The sequence below is a fragment of the Chiloscyllium punctatum genome, chromosome 11, assembly GCF_047496795.1.
Source record: "Chiloscyllium punctatum isolate Juve2018m chromosome 11, sChiPun1.3, whole genome shotgun sequence".
NCBI classification, from domain to species: Eukaryota; Metazoa; Chordata; class Chondrichthyes; order Orectolobiformes; family Hemiscylliidae; genus Chiloscyllium; species Chiloscyllium punctatum.
In genome coordinates this window covers 71,474,675-71,493,889 of record NC_092749.1, presented here as the reverse complement: position 1 = coordinate 71,493,889, position 19,215 = coordinate 71,474,675, and the positions used below count along the sequence as shown (strand labels likewise).

The window sequence follows — 19,215 nt, the reverse complement described above, 5'->3', positions numbered from 1 at the left end:
CTATAAGGCATGAAATATTGATGTTCAGAGAGACCTGGGTGTATTCACATAAGGAAAAGAAAGGGTGAGAAGCAAGATACAGCAAGCAATTAAGAAAACAAAGGTAATGTAGGCCTTTATTACAAAGGCAATTGCAGTCCAAGTATAATACAATTGAATGGTACTCCAGTGAAACCACACACCTGGAGTACTGTGTGCAATTTTGATCTTCATATTTAAGGAAGAATATACATGTATTAGAAACACTATACCATAAACTTACTCGATTAGTCCCAGGGTCTGCATTCTCTGGAGCTTGGAAGAATTGTTTTTTCTTTGTTTCATCACCGAATGAGGGCATCACTGGCTAGGCCAGCATTTATTGCTCATCCCTAATTACCCAGAGAGCGGTTAAGAGTCAACCACATTGCTGTGAGTCTGGAGTTACATGTAGTCCAGACCAGGTAAGGATAGCAGTTTCATTCTCTAAAGAACATTATTGAAGCAGATGGGTTTTTCCAGTGGATTCATGGTCGTCATTAGACTCTTAATTCCAGAGTTTTATTGAATTCAAATACCACCATCTGCCATGGCGGGATTCGAACCTAGGTTCCCTAGAACATTTTTGGTTTTCTGGGTTAACGTCCAGTAATAACACCACTAGGCCATTACCTACCCTGAGGAGGTGATCGCATTGAAACATTCAAGGTTGTGACTAGATGTGACAGATACTTAGAGGATAGTTTGCCTCTATAGAAATTTAAAAAACAAAGAGGTATCATTTCCAGATAAGAGGTTGATCATTTAGAACTGAGATGAGGAGAAATTACTTCATTAAAAAATTGTGAATCTATAGAATTCACTATCACAGAGGGTTGTGGATACTCCATCATTTAATATATTTAAGTCTGAAGCAGACATATTTTTGGTGTATTAATAAATCAAATGATGTAAGAAATCCATGGGAAATTGGAGTTGAAACCCAAAATCAGCCATGAACGTAGAACATGGAACATTACAACATAGTACAGGCCCTCAATGTTGTGTCGACTTGTGGAACCAATCTGAAGCCCATCTAACCTACACTTTACCATTCTTGTCCATATGCTGATCCAATAACCATTTAATTGCTCTTAAAGTTGGCAAGTCTACCACTGTTGCAGGCAGCATGTTCCACGCCCCTACTACGCTGAGTAAAGAAACTACCTCTGACATCTGTCCTATATCTATCACCCCTCAATTTAAAGCCATGTCCCCTTGTGCTAGCCATCAAAACTAAGGACAAAGGCTCTCCCTGTCCACCCTATCTAACCCTCTGATTATCTTGTATGTCTCAATTAAGTCACCTCTCAACCTTCTCCTCTCTAACGAAAACAGCCTCAAGTCCCTTAGCCATTCCTCGTAAGACCTATCCTCCATATCAGGCAACATCCCTGTAAATCTTCTCTGAACCCTTTCCAAAGTTTCCACATCCTTCCAATAATACAGTGATCAGAACTGTATGCAATACACCAAATGTGGCCACACCAGAGTTTTGTCCAGCTGCAGCATGACCTCATGGCTCCAAAACTGAATCCCTCTACTAATAAAAGCTAATAAAAGCAACTTCTTGACAACCCTATCAACCTGGCTGGTAACTTTCAGGGATCTTTCTACATGAACATCAAGACACCTCTGTTCATTTACACTACCAAGAATCTTACCAATAGCCAAGTACTCTGCATTCCTGTTGCTCCTTCCAAAGTGAATCACCTCACACGTTTCCACATTAAACTCCATTTGCCACCTCTCAGCCCAGCTCTGCAGCTTATCTATGTCCCTCCATAACCCACAACATCCTTCATCACTATCCACAACTTTACTGACCTTGGCGTCATCTGCAAATTTACTAACCCATCCTTCTGTGCCCTCATCCAGGTCATTTATAAAAATGACAAACAGCAGTGACCCCAAAACAGATCCTTGCGGTACAATACTAGTAACTGAACTCTAGGATGAACATTCCCCATCAACCACCATCCTCTGTCTTCTTTCACCTAGCCAATTTCTGATCCAAACTTATTCTCGATAATCAGTGAAGTGACGGAAGGTGCCATCAACAGTGCTATCAAGTGACAATTTCTGAGCAATAATCTGCTCATTGACATTTGGGTTCCACTAGCTCTAGTCTGCTGCTGACTTCATTACCATAAGACATAGGAGTGGAAGTAAGGACATTCGGCCCATCGAGTCCACTCCGCCATTCAATCATGGCTGATGGCATTTCAACTCCACTTACCCACATTCTCCCCGTAGCCCTTAATTCCTCTAGACAACAAGAATCTATCAATATCTGCCTTAAAGACATTTAGCTTCCCGGCCTCCAATGCACTCTGCGGCAATGAATTCCGCAGGCCCACCACTCTCTGGCTGAAGAAATGTCTCCACATTTCTGTTCTGAATTGACCCCCTCTAATTTTAAGGCTGTGTCCACGGGTCCTAGTCTCCTCACCTAACGGAAACAATTTCCTAGCGTCCACCCTTTCCAAGCCATGTATTATCTTGTACGTCTCTATTAAGTCTCCCCTTAATCTTCTAAACTCCAATGAATACAATCCCAAGAACCTCAGCCGTTCCTCATATGTTAGACCAATCATTCCAGGGATCATCCGTGTGAATCTCCGCTGGACACGTTCCAGTGCCAGTATGTCCTTCCTGAGGTGTGGGGACCAAAACTGGACACAGTACTCCAAATGGGGCCTAACCAGAGCTTTATAAAGTCTCAGTAGCACAACAGTGCTTTTATATGCATTCGCTTTCTTAATCACAGACTCAACCTGCATGTTGACCTTTAGAGAATCCTCGACTAGCACTCCCAGATCCCTTTGTACTTTGGCTTTATGAATTTTCTCACCGTTTAGAAAGTAGTCTATGATTTTATTCTTTTTGCCAAAGTGCAAGACCTCGCATTTGTTCACGTTGAATTCCATCAGCCATTTCCTGGACCACTCTCCCAAACTGTCTAGATCCTTCTGTAGCCTCCCCAGTTCCTCAGTACTACCTGCCTGTCCACCTAACTTCGTATCATCTGCAAACTTCGCTAGAATGCTCCCAGTCCCTTCATCCAGATCATTAATATATAATGCGAACAGCTGTGGCCCCAACACTGAACCCTGCGGGACACCGCTCATCACCGGCTGCCATTCCGAAAAAGAACCTTTTATCCCAACTCTCTGCCTTCTGTCAGACAGCCAATCCTCAATCCATCCCAGTAGCTCACCTCGAATACCATGGGCCCTCACCTTGCTCAGCAGTCTCCCGTGTAGCACCTTATCAAAGGCCTTTTGGAAGTCTAGATAGACCACATCCACTGGGTTTCCCTGGTCTAACCTACTTGTCACCTCTTCAAAGAATTCCAACAGGTTTGTCAGGCATGACCTCCCCTTACTAAATCCATGTTGACTTGTTCTAATCAGACTCTGCTCTTCTAAGAATTTAGAAACCTCATCCTTAATGATGGATTCTAGAATTTTACCAACAACCAAGGTTAGGCTAATTGGCCTACATCCTTGGTCTGGGCATGGATAAAAGAGCTGAACCCCGGAGGGGAAATGAAGGTGATTGTCCTTGTAGTTGGTTGAGTATTTAGAAGCCTGACAATACTGGAGTCAATGAGAATCAGGGACAAATTCTTTGCTGATTGGAGTCATAGCTAGCTTTACAAAAGTGTCAAATCCAGTTTCTCGAAAGGATGTTCTTGTGTAAAAAGTGAATGAACATCATTTGTGGGCAGCACGGTGGCGCAGTGGTTAGGACTGCAGCCTCACAGCGCCAGAGACCTGGGTTCAATTCCTGCCTCAGGCGACTCTCTGTGTGGAGTTTGCACATTCTCCCTGTGTCTGCATGGGTTTCCTCCCACAATCCAAAAATGTGCAGGTTAGGTAAATTGGCCATGGTAAATTACCCGTAGTGTTAGGTGAAGGGGTAAATGTGAGGGAATTGGTCTGGGTGGGTTGCGCTTTGCCGGGTCGGTGTGGACTTGTTGGGCCGAAGGGCCTGTTTCCAAACTGTAATCTAATCTAATTCCATGTTGGCTGTATGTGTGTGTATGACTGGTCTTTATCTGAAACATCACAGTCCATATTTCCCTTTTCCAGTTTATTTTTCAAGTATATGTGATCCTCTCACTAGTCAGCCCAAAAAAACGAGCTGACTACAGAAGTGACGTGTGTGTGTGTGTGCGTGTGTGCGTGTGTGCATGCGCGCGTGCACGTGCGCCTGCTTAGGAGCTGTATGACATTGGCCCAGTCATTATAAAAACAGCAAGGCTCTCTAGACCTCACCAACCACTTCCTACACATTCCCTGGGAATTTCCAGCTACCCTTCATGGTACCTCATTCCCCCCACCGAACAACAAGCCCCTCATGCCCCATCTGTGGCAAGCCATGCCCCTCATTTTCTGGACTATTTATTCTCCCATGCCAACCTATTAACACTTCCATGTCTATCCACTCACTCTATTATGTAATGGACTCTATAGTAACAAAACAGCATGCCCACTCAGCTACTTCCAATTGCCCGCATTTGATCCGTATGCCTCTAAACCTTACCATCCATGTACCTATCCAAATTTTTTTGAAATGTTGCTATTGTACCTGCCTCGAAAGTGTAGGAAGTGGTTGGTGAGGCCACTTTCTCAGGCAGTCCATTCCATGTATGCACTGCTGTCTGCAGAAGAAGTTGCCCCTCACATCCTTCTTAAATCTTTCCCCTCTCATCTTAAAGCTATGCCCTCCAGTTTTCAATTCCCCATCCCTGGGATGGGGATTCATTCATCCTATCTATGCCTCCCATGATTTTATACACCTCAATAAGGTTACCCTTCATTCTCGTACATTCCACGGAATACAGTCTTCTCCCTATAACTCAGGACTACTAGTCCTGGAAACATCCTTGTAAATTTCTTTTCATCAGTAATTTGAAAACAATGCATAAATAACTATTTTTGTAAAAGAAATTTAAGTTTAAGATTAGCTGGTTCAAGTAGGCTTTCATGGGTAAACATAGGGACAGCACAATGGTTCAGTGTTTAGCACTGTTGCCTCTCAGCACCAGGGACTCAGGTTTGATTCCAGCCTCAGGCAACTGTCTGTGTGGAGTTTGTACATTCTCCCCGTGTCTGTGTGGGTTTACTCCGGTTTCCTCACATAGTCCAAAGATGTGCAGGTCAGGTGAATTGGCCATGCCAAATTGTCCACAGGGATAGGTGCATTTGTCAGAGGGAAATGGGTCTGGGTGGGTTACTGTTCGGAGGGTCGGTGTGGACTTGTTGAATCGAAGGGCCTGTTTCCACACTGTAGGGAATCTAATGCCTGCAAATGCCATCAGTTAAAATTTTGGGTATGAGATATCATTAGGACTGGGTGGAGGATGTAGCCTGGTATGGGGCATGAGTGCCTTATGGGGTGAGTGGGCACACAGTTGGCAAGGGGGGCCATAAAGCACCACCTTTGTGGTACCATAAACCATGAGTCCTTTTGAAAACTGATCCAAGCCGTTGAAAATTGTGGATGATGATGGTATATCCATTTCTGCAATGGAGCAAGCGAGTCAGAAGTTCAAGTTATGGCCACATCATGAATCCCTGCTCCCTATCCCTGTGGAAACTGGAAAAATGAGGTGAAGAGCCCTGGAATTAGCACACACTCTCCATTTTCAAAATATTTCTGACTGGGTGAAAATGTGTTCCAGGTTGCTAGTCATACAGTGTGGCCACTCAGACTAAGGGAGGAGAGTAGAAAGAGAGGGAGGAGCAGTACAGAAATGAAGCAAACATATTTATTTACTTGCTTAATTTATGCATATGCAGTCTTGAGCAGGAGTGAGCTTTCCTGTTGCATAAATTAGAAATGAGTCATGTTTCAAATTGACTCAGCCAGAACGTGAGAGGATCCCTTCAGCAATGTAGATTTAGAGAATTCATTCTCTGATCTTGACTAGTGTGTCTGGAAATCTACTATAAAATGGCGTTACATTAAGAGTTACTTATTCTTAATGCCAAATTCATCAGTAACTTTGATTACCAGATGCCTGCATAAATTACTCTGGTAATAGGCTTGCTTATCTTGCGTGGAAGTTTAATTACAATAACCTGTGTTTTCTGTATTTAATTTGTTTGGGAGGTAGCCAATGATGAGAAGATTATCTTCACTTTTAAGACAACTCCATACAGTGCCCATTGCTAAATCTACAGGTGTATAATTCAACACAGCAGGGTTTAATGTTGAACAGGTACAGGAAAGTAGATAATATCATTCATGAAAGGGACATGTGTAAATTCCTCTTCTACCCTTCCAGGAGTGCACATTTGTAAAATGCTTCTATGTAGAAAACAGAGGCTGCAAGAGTTTCACCCAAAACATTAGTCAAGATAGTCCAAGAATCCTTGGCATAAGGATTTTAAAAGTTCCTGCCTCTTGACTCTCATCATTTTATGGTATCATGGCATTGAATGGCAACTGCTATTCAACTGTATGGGGCTGCAGACTTCTGGAGCAGATGACACTTAATACAGGCCTTTGGCTTAGAGGTAAGGACACTACCACTATACCACAAGAGCTCTCTCTATTAGTTTGAAAACACTGAGACTAATTAAATAAATGAGTTGGTTCTAGTTAACTCAGCACTGGTCAGGAATCGAATCTACAACCTCTTTTATATGCCAAGTCTACAACCTCTTTTATATGACAGTGCCTTCTAATACGATACAAAAAAAGAATTTGCATCTTTATCAAAACTACACCTATTCCAGAAGATCAAAATAATGTCTGTTTATCATTTTTTCTTTTGATAAAGTCATTTTACTTCACTTTTATAGAACAATTATTTTAATCTTTTTTATGAACGTGAGTTTCCAAAACTTTCAAAGGGAAAAGTATAAAACTCTGTGGCTTATGACACAGCAGCTCTTGAAGGAGGTAAGCGATTACTGCGGAAAGTTCTTTCCCATCTATATTTTCACCACCGTTTGTATTCATTCATATTCCCACAGGCTGGGCTTCCAGGATTATCCAGCTTCCAGCACATAAATTATCTCGTGAGCAAACAAAGGAAAGTGCAGGAAGAAACTGAGCAAATGTTTCCCAAGGTAGGTGCCAAACCCACAGGCCCAATGCTCTCTAGTTAGCAGTGTTTTTCAACAGCAGACACACCACCCAGTGTTAGAATTAATACTTCTTTTCCTCTTCAGCTAATTAATTGTTGTCACCTAAAGTGAGTAGGTGCTGGACAAATTGCTTGCCTTGCTTTTTAAAACTCACAGGATGGAGATAGATGCTCATTGTGATGGGGGGGGAGAGATCTAGCATTAGTCATTCTTCTGTGCAGTCAAGATATAAAGACCATTAACACATTGAATTCTCAGCTGAAGTAATACATTTGCAAAACCCGAAGGCAAACAAAAGAAAATCTGTGGGAAGATGAAAAACAACCATTTCAGGTTGTTGCTGGCAGTGTAGAACTACACAGGCATTCTAGGAGGATGAAGTTATTTGAAAATATTTTTTCACAAGTGACTGTCAAAGTCAACTCAGCCCACAGAAGAAAGATTATATTGGAGAGTCGGTAAACAGAGCATAACTTGGCAGTCAGCAGAACTGCAAGAGGCATTACTCATTGGCCAGTTATAGTCTTTGGCAGTGACAGCTGAGAAGCACCCCAATAAATATGCAGTGAAGATTTACAGCGGGCAAGGCTAGCATTAATTTGTTGAAAATTCAAAGAAGGCATTTTTTGGGATACTATTACAATATAGAGCGAATTGAAACAGCAAAAGACAGAGTTTGTCATTATTTTTCAGTTATAGACATCATTGATGCTCTTGTTAAGAGAGCAGGTAGGAGGTGCAGAATGCAAGAATTCTGCAGGTTTGTTTCTTAAAAACAAATATTTTCAATCAACCTGTTCAGATTTGCAATCACACACCTCTAGAACCTGGGCCTCCTCATCCAGTTACTAGCCTGTTCTTCTGGATCAAATAGTCAGAAGTGCTTTCCATATGCACTTGTTTCATGTGATTGTTTCATCAACACCAAACTATTTCAATTGCTACCTGGCTAATTTATATCATATTTCGATTGTATTTGCTCTTTTGCAAAGTCTATCTCTTTGAAATAGAATCAAACGTGGCCCAGCTCTTAAACTGGAATCTTTTTAGTACATGGTTGTTTATATTGGGTATTTTGCAAAGTTAAATTTTCTTAACCCCTTCATGTGAGTTCTTTTTCCTCCCAAAAACAGCATTTTATGGTTGAACTGATGGAAAACTACCTGGACATCTGCAGTCCTAGACCATATCAATAGAGCTTAACACATCCACATATCAGTGACAGAACTGCTTCTGTTTGGTCTGGAATAACAGGCCAGAGATTTGAGGCAGGGTTTTCTGTTTGGTGCCAGGGCCTACGCATCTGGATCAAATGTAAGTCCCAACCCTGCACAAAAGTGTTTTTTTGCAAAATGTTCCAATTAGTAGCTACAGGAACATAAATTGCTGGAAAAGCTCAGTAGGTTTGCTGGCATCTATGAAGAGAAATCAGAGTTAATGTTTCGGGACCAGCGACCCTTCCTCAAAACAAGGAGCTTTTGCAGCAATTTCTGCTTTTGTTTCTGATTTCCAGCATCCGCACTTACTTTGGTCTTTATTTAGTGTTCAGAGGGCATAGTCATAGTCCAGTTAGGAACAGTGGGTAGGCTCTTGATATTAGGAGCCTTTTGGACTGAAGGAATTGCAGCCTGCATCTTGAGGTGCCCCCTGAATACTTCTGAAATTAAAATGGCTACAACTCCCCCATCCCGCTATATCTCTCCACCGAGTAGCCTGGGCTGCAGGTGGGGCTAGATAGATCTGGGGCGACTGTGGGAGAGGCATGCAACTGATCTAGGAGTCTTGGCCCACCCAGTCTGCTAGCTGGGTCATCCCTAGGCAGCCATGACTGAGTTCCCAGAGGATGACTGGAAAAGTCGAGTTGGCCTCTGACCAACGTGGTGACTGTCCTTCTGATTGTGTTTGAACAGAGACAACAAAGATTTTGTTTTAATATTGATGGAGGTAAATCAAAAGCAGGTGGACTGAAGGTGAGAACATAGGTCTATTGAAGGAACTATAGCTAGCAGTTCTAAAAACACTAACCTGTTTACAGGTCTGTATTTTCCTGGCAATCCTGAAAAGATTGAGATGAAACCCTGCACACAGACACGTGCGTATTCAGTATTAGAATGACAAAAAGTGTAATCTCTGTCCACGTATATTGCCATAACAGGAAGTCATGCTTTGTTTGCCAGCTGATATTAGTTTAATCTTCTTCACATGCAGGACCAGTAACAAAACAGAGAGAGAAAGAAAGACAGTCATTCACAGCTCACAATCAGATGAAAATAACAAAAACTGAAACAAATAGTTCAGAGCTGGAGAGGGTGGAAGGAGGTCAACAATAGAGTTGTAGTGAGTCATAGTACCCAGTTGCTGAAATCCCTGGCAGCAGAACAGGTTGGGGAAGCTGAGCGTGCAGCCAGTCATGAAAAGATTCACTGGGAAGGCTCATTTTAAACTCCAGCTGATTTTCCTTCTGTCAGTGTGGATGACTTTATAGTGCAGTTGATTTTATGGAAAGATCACAAATATCATTGTGCAATCCTCTTATCATTCAACACCACAAGTTGAATGCTGCAGAAGCATATCAAACATCACTTACTAGCTTCTGTCTGCTGCTTTTTTCTAATTGTACTGCAGCTCAAATATTCCACACCGTTAACTCTTTAACTAAGTTATTTTTGCAATGAATGGTAGAGCTCCCTTTTAAATACTGATTGTTTCAAAGCTATGTAAAATAGGAATGCCTTCAAATCTTACTTTTGATCATTGCCGAAGCAATCTCAATGCACGGAGCAACTTAATTTGAACACTTTTGAGCTAATGGTAAAATTAACAGAGTCATTAAAGCAGCTTAAAGTAAAAGCCGACACCACCTCCTAGATGGCACTGGGCACTTTCTGAAAGTGCACATCTCACCTTCAAACAAGCTGCCATTGTTAACTGCTCAGTGGGGGGCAGAGGCAGAACAGAAGACGTATCAAAAAATACTGCCACCTTCCCATGATGATTCACTCTAATTTTATGGGCTGCGAGGAGGCAAGTTTTACACTAATCATTTAAAGAGCAACCAACAGCTGTTGGAAGATTGTTGGAGGGATGGGATGGGGGAGGGGAAGACAAAGTGATCTGCTGAGGAAGAAAAGATCATGAAGATTCACTTTTACCTTTGAAGTTTACAATAGGCTGAGTCTTTCCTATTTCCTTTCTGTAAGAGCTGTCTCAGATATTTTAACAATCTGACCACCTAATTACAGTAAGCCCTCACTTTAAGCTGCCACACTTAGCATCATTTTCTTGTAACGTTATTTATTTGTTGGGGAACTTTTTTTTCTGCATTGCCATTTTTGTTTTGACATTATTTGCATTCACTGGCAGCATGCAGATTGGACGTTAGCATTGAGTTGTACGTTGGCATTGCAGATCAATGTATGTCTAATCCGAGACCCTCTCTACTTTGTTCCAGATTGAGTAGGAGGCCACCACCTCTGGCTAGATGGCATTTCCTCACACTATTCCAGTGCTGATTTGATCTGATGTCAGGGAGGGGAGAGAATTGACACTGGGATAATGGAATGAGAGCAGGAAAAGAGAAATTTGTTGAGGATAAAAGATGAAAGGTATAATCATTGGAGAGGACAAGCAGAGTGAGTGAGACTGTAGGTAAGTGTTGGCAGGTGTGGGTAGTGAAGGGATTTGGTGTCACTCTTACAGTTTCAGAGCTTGAGCCTGGCACTTTACATTGGGGGCTAGGGGCAGTACCTGTCAATAGGGAAACCCAGGGCATCGCCACTATACACTCCTGGGTTTTGAGTGACCATCAGACATGAAGTAGAGCAGAAAAGAGGAAAGCCAGAAAAAGGAGACAAAAACACTCAATAACAATTCACTCAAAAACTACAACTTCTTTCTCATTTCACTGTTGAAGTGTAGCTCTCATGTTATTTGTTCATTATTATCGAATGGAATCTTTCAAGAAATTGATTGAGTGTCATTTTTGGTGAATTTCTTGGTGGGTTTCTCTCCATGAAGCCTAACAGGTTTTATCTTTTTATCTTCCCCAAAGTCCCCTCATTAGCTGTGCCCCTAAAGTACATTGCTTTTCATATTATTTCACTTGTCCGAGCTGGACGTACTCCAGGATGTCCCGGGACCCTGGGTACCAGGCCCACCTTTGAAGGGGAATTGTGCACCTGGTCAAAATGCTGTCAGTCCAGAGCTGCTCTGCCTGCTTTGTTTTATTAGCCACACACGTGTCTCGCCGGTTTACAAACATCCTGGTGGGCAGACAGCGCAGACGAGGGCTGGCTCCTTCATCCATGACCAGTTGAGGAGACCACGGTACCAGACCCTGCCAGCCTGGTCTGAGGTTTCCATCTGGCTCAGTGCTGTCTCCAAAGGCTGAAGAAATGCCCAGCAGTGCTGCAAGAAGGTCAATCCTTCACTGGGGCAAGTGCCACCTTCTTCTTTCCAATACCACACCTTCACCACCTCTCTGTACCCACCTTACACTAAGGCTCATATTCATCCCTCTCACTATTGCATGTAGCAACTTTGCCATTTCCTCTCATTCACACATGCCCCCCCCCCCCCCCCCCCCCGAAACCTACTTATCCTGCACGCTGTGTGCACTTCCTACTCTCACTTGGGGCACCTCGCCTCTTTTCCACCATCTGCACTAGCACTAACAACTGTGTCAGCCACTTTCATCTCTCTCAATCCCTCTGTTTGTCTCATTCCAGGAGAAAAGGGTCCACAGTAGGGTCGGAAAAGCCAGAACAGGTGGAGGGGTGCAGATGTGAAATTGATGTCACACAGTGCCATACGGCAACACATCCAGCCCCTTCACTAACCTTTGCTGCCAAGTGTAACTAGCTGCCTGACTCTGTCTCTCTTAAACAGCAATTCAGTACAGAGGTACCTTGACAGTGAGGGGACAACATTGCAAAAAGGCAAGCAAGACAGGAATGCTGAGGCCATCTAAGGGGGTAGAAAGTGAATGAGCGCAAAGAAAGCAAGCGATGATCCCTGAGATGCAAAGTCATCAAATTCATGATATAGGCACCTGTCCCTGCCCGCAATGTGGCTTTAGCAGCAGCACTCCAAAGTGCAGAACCATCTTCCAAGTGGATCAGAGATGTGCCGAAAGAGTGCAAAGTGGCTGGTACATGTTGGATGCCAACATCTATGGATGTGGTTGCCTACAGTCACTGCCAATGGCGTGTGCCCTGAGATGTTGGTACTTGGTGTCCAAGATGGATATTTGGAGTCACAGGTACCTGCTCTGACTTTCATGTTGGGAATTCTTGGTTACAGTTTCTATCTCTCAAGCTGGCGAAGGAGAAACTGCATGAAATAAGATTGTGCAATAATGAGCTGTTAATGGATGTAAATAGGCCTCTCACATTCTCAGCAATGAGATTCTCATCTTGCTATCCAATGGCTGGCTGGAAAATGGATCTTTTTACTCTAGACGTCGAGAAACTCTTTACTAGTCATCTCACATGATTTACCCAACTTTGTAATAAGTGCTCACATCATTCGGAGGCTGGGAAGATTTCACTTGTGTTTTGGGCAATGATTTTAATAACAATTTTTAATAATATTTTTATCAAGCCAGACAATGAGCTTGAGTTTGAGTCACACTGATCAGGGAGGAACTATATTCACAAATTGTTTTTGGGCTAAGATTTCAAAGTATTACAAAGTATTTATTACAATTAATACTAAATGTTGCTATACATGGCAATTGTAGATTTACCAGCCTCTGATCCTACAGTTATATTAGGTGAGGATTAATCTGTCCTTGTGTGTTCATGTCCATGTGCTCACAAGACTCTGTGAGGTTCTAGTCTCATGTAGCATGGTCTAGTCTGGTCGTGTTCTAACTCCACCTACACTCTGTTGTTCACGTTCAGAGATATGTAGCTCTGTAAGCTCATTGCAAGGTTGTCCAGGGTCCTGAAGTCTTTACATAATATCTTTTTCCACCTTTCCCCTTTTAACAAATGTCGACTAACATTTATATATATTCTCAAAACATTTGGAAAAATAAAATCCCATTTACTTCACAACATGACCACTTTACAGTTTATCAAATTCCAAAGAAACTTTTCTTCCCTATCAAATCTATAGATTTAGCTTTTGTTTTCAGTTCTGGTCCTGTGATCTGGGAAGCCTTTCTCTTTGACTCACACAACTGAGATTCTTACTCTCAGGTACTATATGCCTTAACAGTTCTAAACAATTTCCTTTTCCAGAAGAATGTACCCTTACATCAGATTTCAGCCATATCTCCTTTGAACTGAATTCAGAAGCTTTTAACCATTTTTCTAAAGAAATTTTGCTGATTCTCGTGAAAATAAAACATTTCCAAAAGTTTCCAAATTCTCACAAGATAGTCTAGCTTTCCAACAACAAAGTCTTAATTTTAGCAAAAGAGCCACTTCTCAGAGATCTACTACAATCTAAAGAAAATACCAAGCAATAAATCAAATCATTCCCAACACAATATATATATTCATGTATTGGAACAGAACCTTGAAGAACATGTCAAAACTACCCAGAAATAAGCTTCTTTATATAAAGAACAACAATGTATAGATGGACCACTTATTTTTTTCCTTAGGAAACTAACAACAATATCCAACATTAATAATGGGAGCAGAAGAAGTTTAACCACCTCTTAATTCTCTCACACTTACACCATTGCAAATTCCTTCAATCGGATTGAGTGAATCTCTGATTTAATGAAAGCCAACAAAGAACAAGCAAAATCATCAACTTTATCTACAGAGGAACCTTGATTATCCAAAGGACATGGGCAGGGAGTATTTCATTTGGTTAATCGAATGCTGGATAACATAGTTTAGCTGAGCGTTGGAACCTTGCGATCTTGCCGGATAATCAGAAATTCAAATAATCGAATGCCAGATAATCGAGGTTCCTCTGTATATAATTTCCATATCTTTACTGATTTACCTCTCAAAAGAGATGAATCAGGTCAAAGATTTGGGGAGAGGATAGGAGAGAGGGGTGGCATGGTGGCTCAGTGGTTAGCACTGCTGCCTCACAGCACCAGGGCACTAGGTTTGATTCCAGCCTCGGACAGCTATCTGTGTGGAGTTTGCACATTCTCCCTGTGTCTGTGCAGGTTCCCTCCGGGTGCTCCAGTTTCTTCCCACAGTCCAAAGATGTGCAGTTTAGGTGAATCGGCCGTGCTAAATTGCCCATAGTGCTAGGTGCTAGTCAGAAGGAAATGGGTCTGGGTGGGTTACTCTTAGGAGGGTGGATGTGGACTGGTTGGGCCAAAGGGCCTGTTTCCGCACTGTAGGGAATCTAGTCAAATCTAATCATAATGAAAACATGTACACAAAATGTTGCAAAATGTATTCTAGCTTTGTTCCTGTGCAGTATAACTTTGACTCTTCTTTTAAGCATTTGGATTTCAAACTAGTGGCATGTGAGTGTTGGTCTATTTTTGTGAAGGCGTTTACTATCTAATTAGGTCTATCTTTCTGAAACCAGTATGTGTCAGAGGTAACTGAAGGTCTCCTAGCGACTTAATAGAAGTTAATTTATATCATGAGATTTAAAATGAGAGAAGAGAAAATAACATTATGTCATTATAGAGTCATAGAGATGTACAACACAGAAACAGACCCTTCGGTCCAACTCATCCATGCCGACCAGATATCCCAAACTAATTTAGTCCCATTGCCCAGCAACTGGCCCATATCCCTCTAAACTCTTCCTATTCATATATCCATCCAGATGCCTTTTAAATGTTGCAATTGTAACAGCCTCCACCACTTCCTCTGGCAGATAATTCCATAGATGCACCACCTTCTGTAAGAAAACGTTGCCCCTAGGTCACTTTTATATCTTTCCCCTCTCACCCTAAACCTATGCCCTCTAGTTCTGGACTCATCCACCCCAGGGAAATGACTTTCTCTATTTATCCTATCCATGCTCCTCATGATTTTATAAACCTCTATAAGGTCACCCCTCAGCCTCCAATGCTCCAGGGAAAACAGCCCCAGCTATACAACCTCACCTTAAAGCTCAAATCCTTGGAACATCCTTAGAAATCTTTTCTGAACTGTTTCAACTTTCACAACACCCTTCCGATAGGAAGGAGACCAGAATTGCATGCAACATTCCAAAAGTGCCCTAATCAATGACCTGTACAGCCATAACATGACCTCCCAACTCCTGTAGTCAATACTCTGACCAATAAAGGAAAGCATACCAAATGCCTTCTTCACTATCCTATCTACCTGTGACTCTACTTTCAAGGAACTATGAACCTGCACTCCAAGGTCTCTTTGTTCAGCAACACTCCCTAGGACCTTACCATTAAGTGTATAAGGAGAAAGTGAGGACTGCAGATGCTGGAGATCAGAGCTGAAAATGTGTTGCTGGAAAAGCGCAGCAGGTCAGGCAGCATCCAAGGAGCAGGAGAATCGACGTTTTGGGCAAAAGCCCTTCTTTAGGAATGAGGAAAGTGTGTCCAGCAGGCTAAGATAAAAGGTAGGGAGGAGGGACTTGGGGGAGGGGTGTTGGAAATGCGATAGGTGGAAGGAGGTCAAGGTGAGGGTGATAGGCCGGAGTGGGGGTGGGGGCAGAGAGGTCAGGAAGAAGATTGCAGGTTAGGAAGGCGATGCTGAGTTTGCGGGATTTGACTGAGACAAGGTGGGGGGAGCCGAAATGAGGAAACTGGAGAAATCTGAGTTCATCCCTTGTGGTTGGAGGGTTCCTAGGCGGAAGATGAGGCGCTCTTCCTCCAACCGTTGTGTTGCTATGGTCTGGCGTTGGAGGAGTCCAAGGACCTGTATGTCCTTGGTGGAGTGGGAGGGGGAGTTGAAGTGTTGAGCCACGGGGTGGTTGGGTTGGTTGGTCCGGGTGTCCCAGAGGTGTTCTCTGAAATGTTCCGCAAGTAGGCGGCCTGTCTCCCCAATATAGAGGAGGCCACATCGGGTGCAGCGGATGCAATGATGTGTGTGGAGGTGCAGGTGAATTTGTGGCGGATATGGAAGTGTCCCTTGGGGCCTTGGAGGGAAGTAAGGGGGGAGGTGTGGGCGCACGTTTTGCACTTCTTGCAGTTGCAGGGGAAGGTGCCGGGAGTGGAGGTTGGGTTGGTGGGGGGTGTGGACCTGACAAGGGAGTCACGGAGGGAGTGGTCTTTTCGGAATGCTGATAGGGGAGGGGAGGGAAATATGTCCCTGGTGGTGGGGTCCGTTTGGAGGTGGTGGAAATGACGGCGGATGATACGCTGTATCTGGAGGTTGGTGGAGTGGTAGGTGAGGACCAGTGGGGTTCTGTCCTGGTGGCGGTTGGAGGGGCGGGGCTCAAGGGCGGAGGAGTGAGAAGTGGAGGAGATGCGGTGGAGGGCATCGTCGACCACGTCTGGGGGGAAATTGCGGTCCTTGAAGAAGGAGGCCATCTGGGTTGTACGGTATTGGAACTGGTCCTCCTGGGAGCAGATGCGGCGGAGACGAATGAATTGGGAATATGGAATGGCGTTTTTACAGGGGCAGGGTGGGAGCAGGTTGGGAGACTACACCTGAAAAACAACCCTCCACCACCACCCTCTGTCTGCTAACTTTGAGCCAGTTCTGTATCCAAATGGTTGGTTCTCCCTGTATTCCATGAGATCTAACCTTGCTAACCAGTCTCCCATTGGAAACCCTTATTCGAACGCCTTACTGAGGTCCGTATAGATCACGTCTACTGCTCAGCCCTCATTAGCTTAGCAGAGCCTCGGATGAGCAAGTAAGAGCAAATTACCACAGATGCTGGAATATGAACTGAAAACCAAAACTGCTGGAGATCATAGCAGGCCAGGCAGCATCAGGCAGAGAAAACAAGCTAACGTTTCAAGTCTAGATGACTCTTCATTAGAGCAAAGGCAAATTGTGCACGGGGCAACAACAGTGGGAGTAGGGGATGTTGGAAGAATGGATGTTGATAGTTCAGATTAAATGATTGTACTGTGAGAATGACAGAACAATGATGTGTCTAACTGCCAGACTGGAAAGAACAGACTGTCCACACAAAGGGGGGAGGGGAGGGGTGGGGGGGTGGTGGGGGGTGTTGAATTCAGGGAGACAGAATGTAAAAGGCAAAGCTAAAAGAAAGGGAAAGACATGTGTTCACAATTTGAAGGTATTGAACTCAATTTTGAGCCCACAAGGTTGTAAAATGCCTAGTTTGAACTTGAGATGTTACTCCTCCAGTTTGTGCTATGATTCGACAAGTGAGCATGAGAGCGGGATGCTGTGTTAAAATGACCAGCTATGGGAGGGTCAGGGTCATGCTTACATATGAACCAGAGGTGTTTGACAAAGCAGTCACCATTTGCGTTTAGTTTCTCCAATGTAGAGTAAGCCACATTGGGTGCAGTGAATACAATACACAAGATTGAAATGCTGCTTCACCTGGAAACCATGACTTGGAGGTGCTGGTGTTGGACTGGGGTGGACAAAGTTTTTAAAAATCGTACAGCACCAGGTTATAGTCCAACAGGTGTATTTGGAAACACTAGCTTTTTGAGTGCCACTCCTTCATCAAATGGTTGTGATGAAGAACCTCCTGGTGGAGGAGCGGCGCTCCAAAAGCTATGCTTCCAAATAAACCTGTTGGACTATAACCTGGTGTTGTGTGGTTTATAACTTTCAACTGGAAAGACTGTTTAGGCCCTTGGATGATGAGCAGGGACTGGGTGAAGGGGCAGGGGTTGCAACTTCTGCAGTTACATGGATAGGGGTGTGAGAAGAGGGGCTGGTGATGGTGGTCAAGGAATGGACTAGGGTGTCCCAGAGGGAATGATCCCTGTGAAATGCAGACAGAAGGAGTGAGGGGAAGATGTGTTTAGTGGTGGTATTCTGCTAGAGTTGTCTGAAATGGCAGATTTTGATCCTTTGAATGCAGATGCTGGTGGGGTGAAAAGTGAGCGCAAGGGGGAACCTGATCACACTGTTGTGAGTGATGGGGAGGGGCAAGGGTGAAAGCACGGGTGATAGGTCAGATGCAGTTAAGGACCCTATCAACCACAGTGGGCAGGAAACCACAATTCTGGAAGAATACTGAATGGTCTGGACAGAGTGGATGTTGGGGAAATGTTGCCATTGGTAGGAGAGACCAGGACTTGAGGCTACAGCATTAGAGTAAAGGGAAGACCTTTTAGAATGGAGATAAAGAGAAACGTCTTCAGCCAGAGAGTGGAATCTGTGGAATTCACTGCCACAAAAGGCTGTAGAGGCCAGATCATTGAGTATATTTAAGACAAAGATAGTTAGGTTCTTGATTGTTAAGGGATCAAGAGTTAGAGGGAGAAGACAGGAGAGTGGGGTTAAGAAACAAATCAGCCATGATGGGATGGCAGAGCAGACTTGATTGGCTGAATGGCCTAATTTCTGCTCCTATGTCTTATGGTCTAAGGAAGCCATTTTTGCAGCGCTGTTTTGGAAGGTGGCATCATCTGAACAGATACAACATAGGCAAATACAGTGAAGGAATTGGGAGAATGGGTTGGAATCCTTGCAGGACCTAGGGTCGCTGCAGTGTAGATAGCTATGGGAGTCAGTGGACTTGTAGTGGATGGCAGTGGACAGTCTGTTCCCCGAAACGGAGACAGATAAGTCAAGGAAAAGAAGGGAAGTGTCGGAAATGAAAGATGTGAAAATTACAGAGGAGTTGAAATTGGAGGCAAAATAAACAAATACCGTAGTATGAGATTGTCTATGTTATTGTGTTGCATTGATGTCATGGGCAGTTTATTGTTCAGATGAGAGGTCTCACTCCTCTGGCCAGATGGTTTATTATGCTTTAAACAGTCAACATGCTCTGTATAATTTTGCATTAAGTGGAACCTTTGCTACATAATACGACTTGATCAAATTTCCAGATCTGAATCCAGCACATTCAGGAGTTTGTGTTTTGATTGAAGAAATTCAGTGACTGATGTTATAATGAAATTCAGTGATTGATATTATAATCCTAGCTGATTTTAATACTGAACAAGTCAGGACCTGGAATGAAATATTGCCTGATAGATCATATCAGACCACAACGGAATTTTGATCAAATGGGCCAATGGACTGAG

General features: G+C 43.4%; 1 protein-coding gene across 4 annotated transcripts in view; it reads left to right on the top strand.

The window, feature by feature from the left end:
• The window catches only part of LOC140483090 (uncharacterized), a 163,042-nt gene that overhangs the window by 85,329 nt on the left and 58,498 nt on the right, over positions 1–19,215 (top strand). For 3 of the 4 annotated variants that reach the window (XM_072581029.1, XM_072581025.1, XM_072581026.1), the window contains one exon: positions 7,011–7,106. The exons of the other annotated variant lie outside the window; for it this stretch is intronic. In XM_072581029.1, the coding sequence (XP_072437130.1) occupies positions 7,011–7,106 (96 nt within the window). The remainder of the gene's footprint in view (positions 1–7,010; positions 7,107–19,215) is intronic. 4 annotated transcript variants of the gene reach the window in all.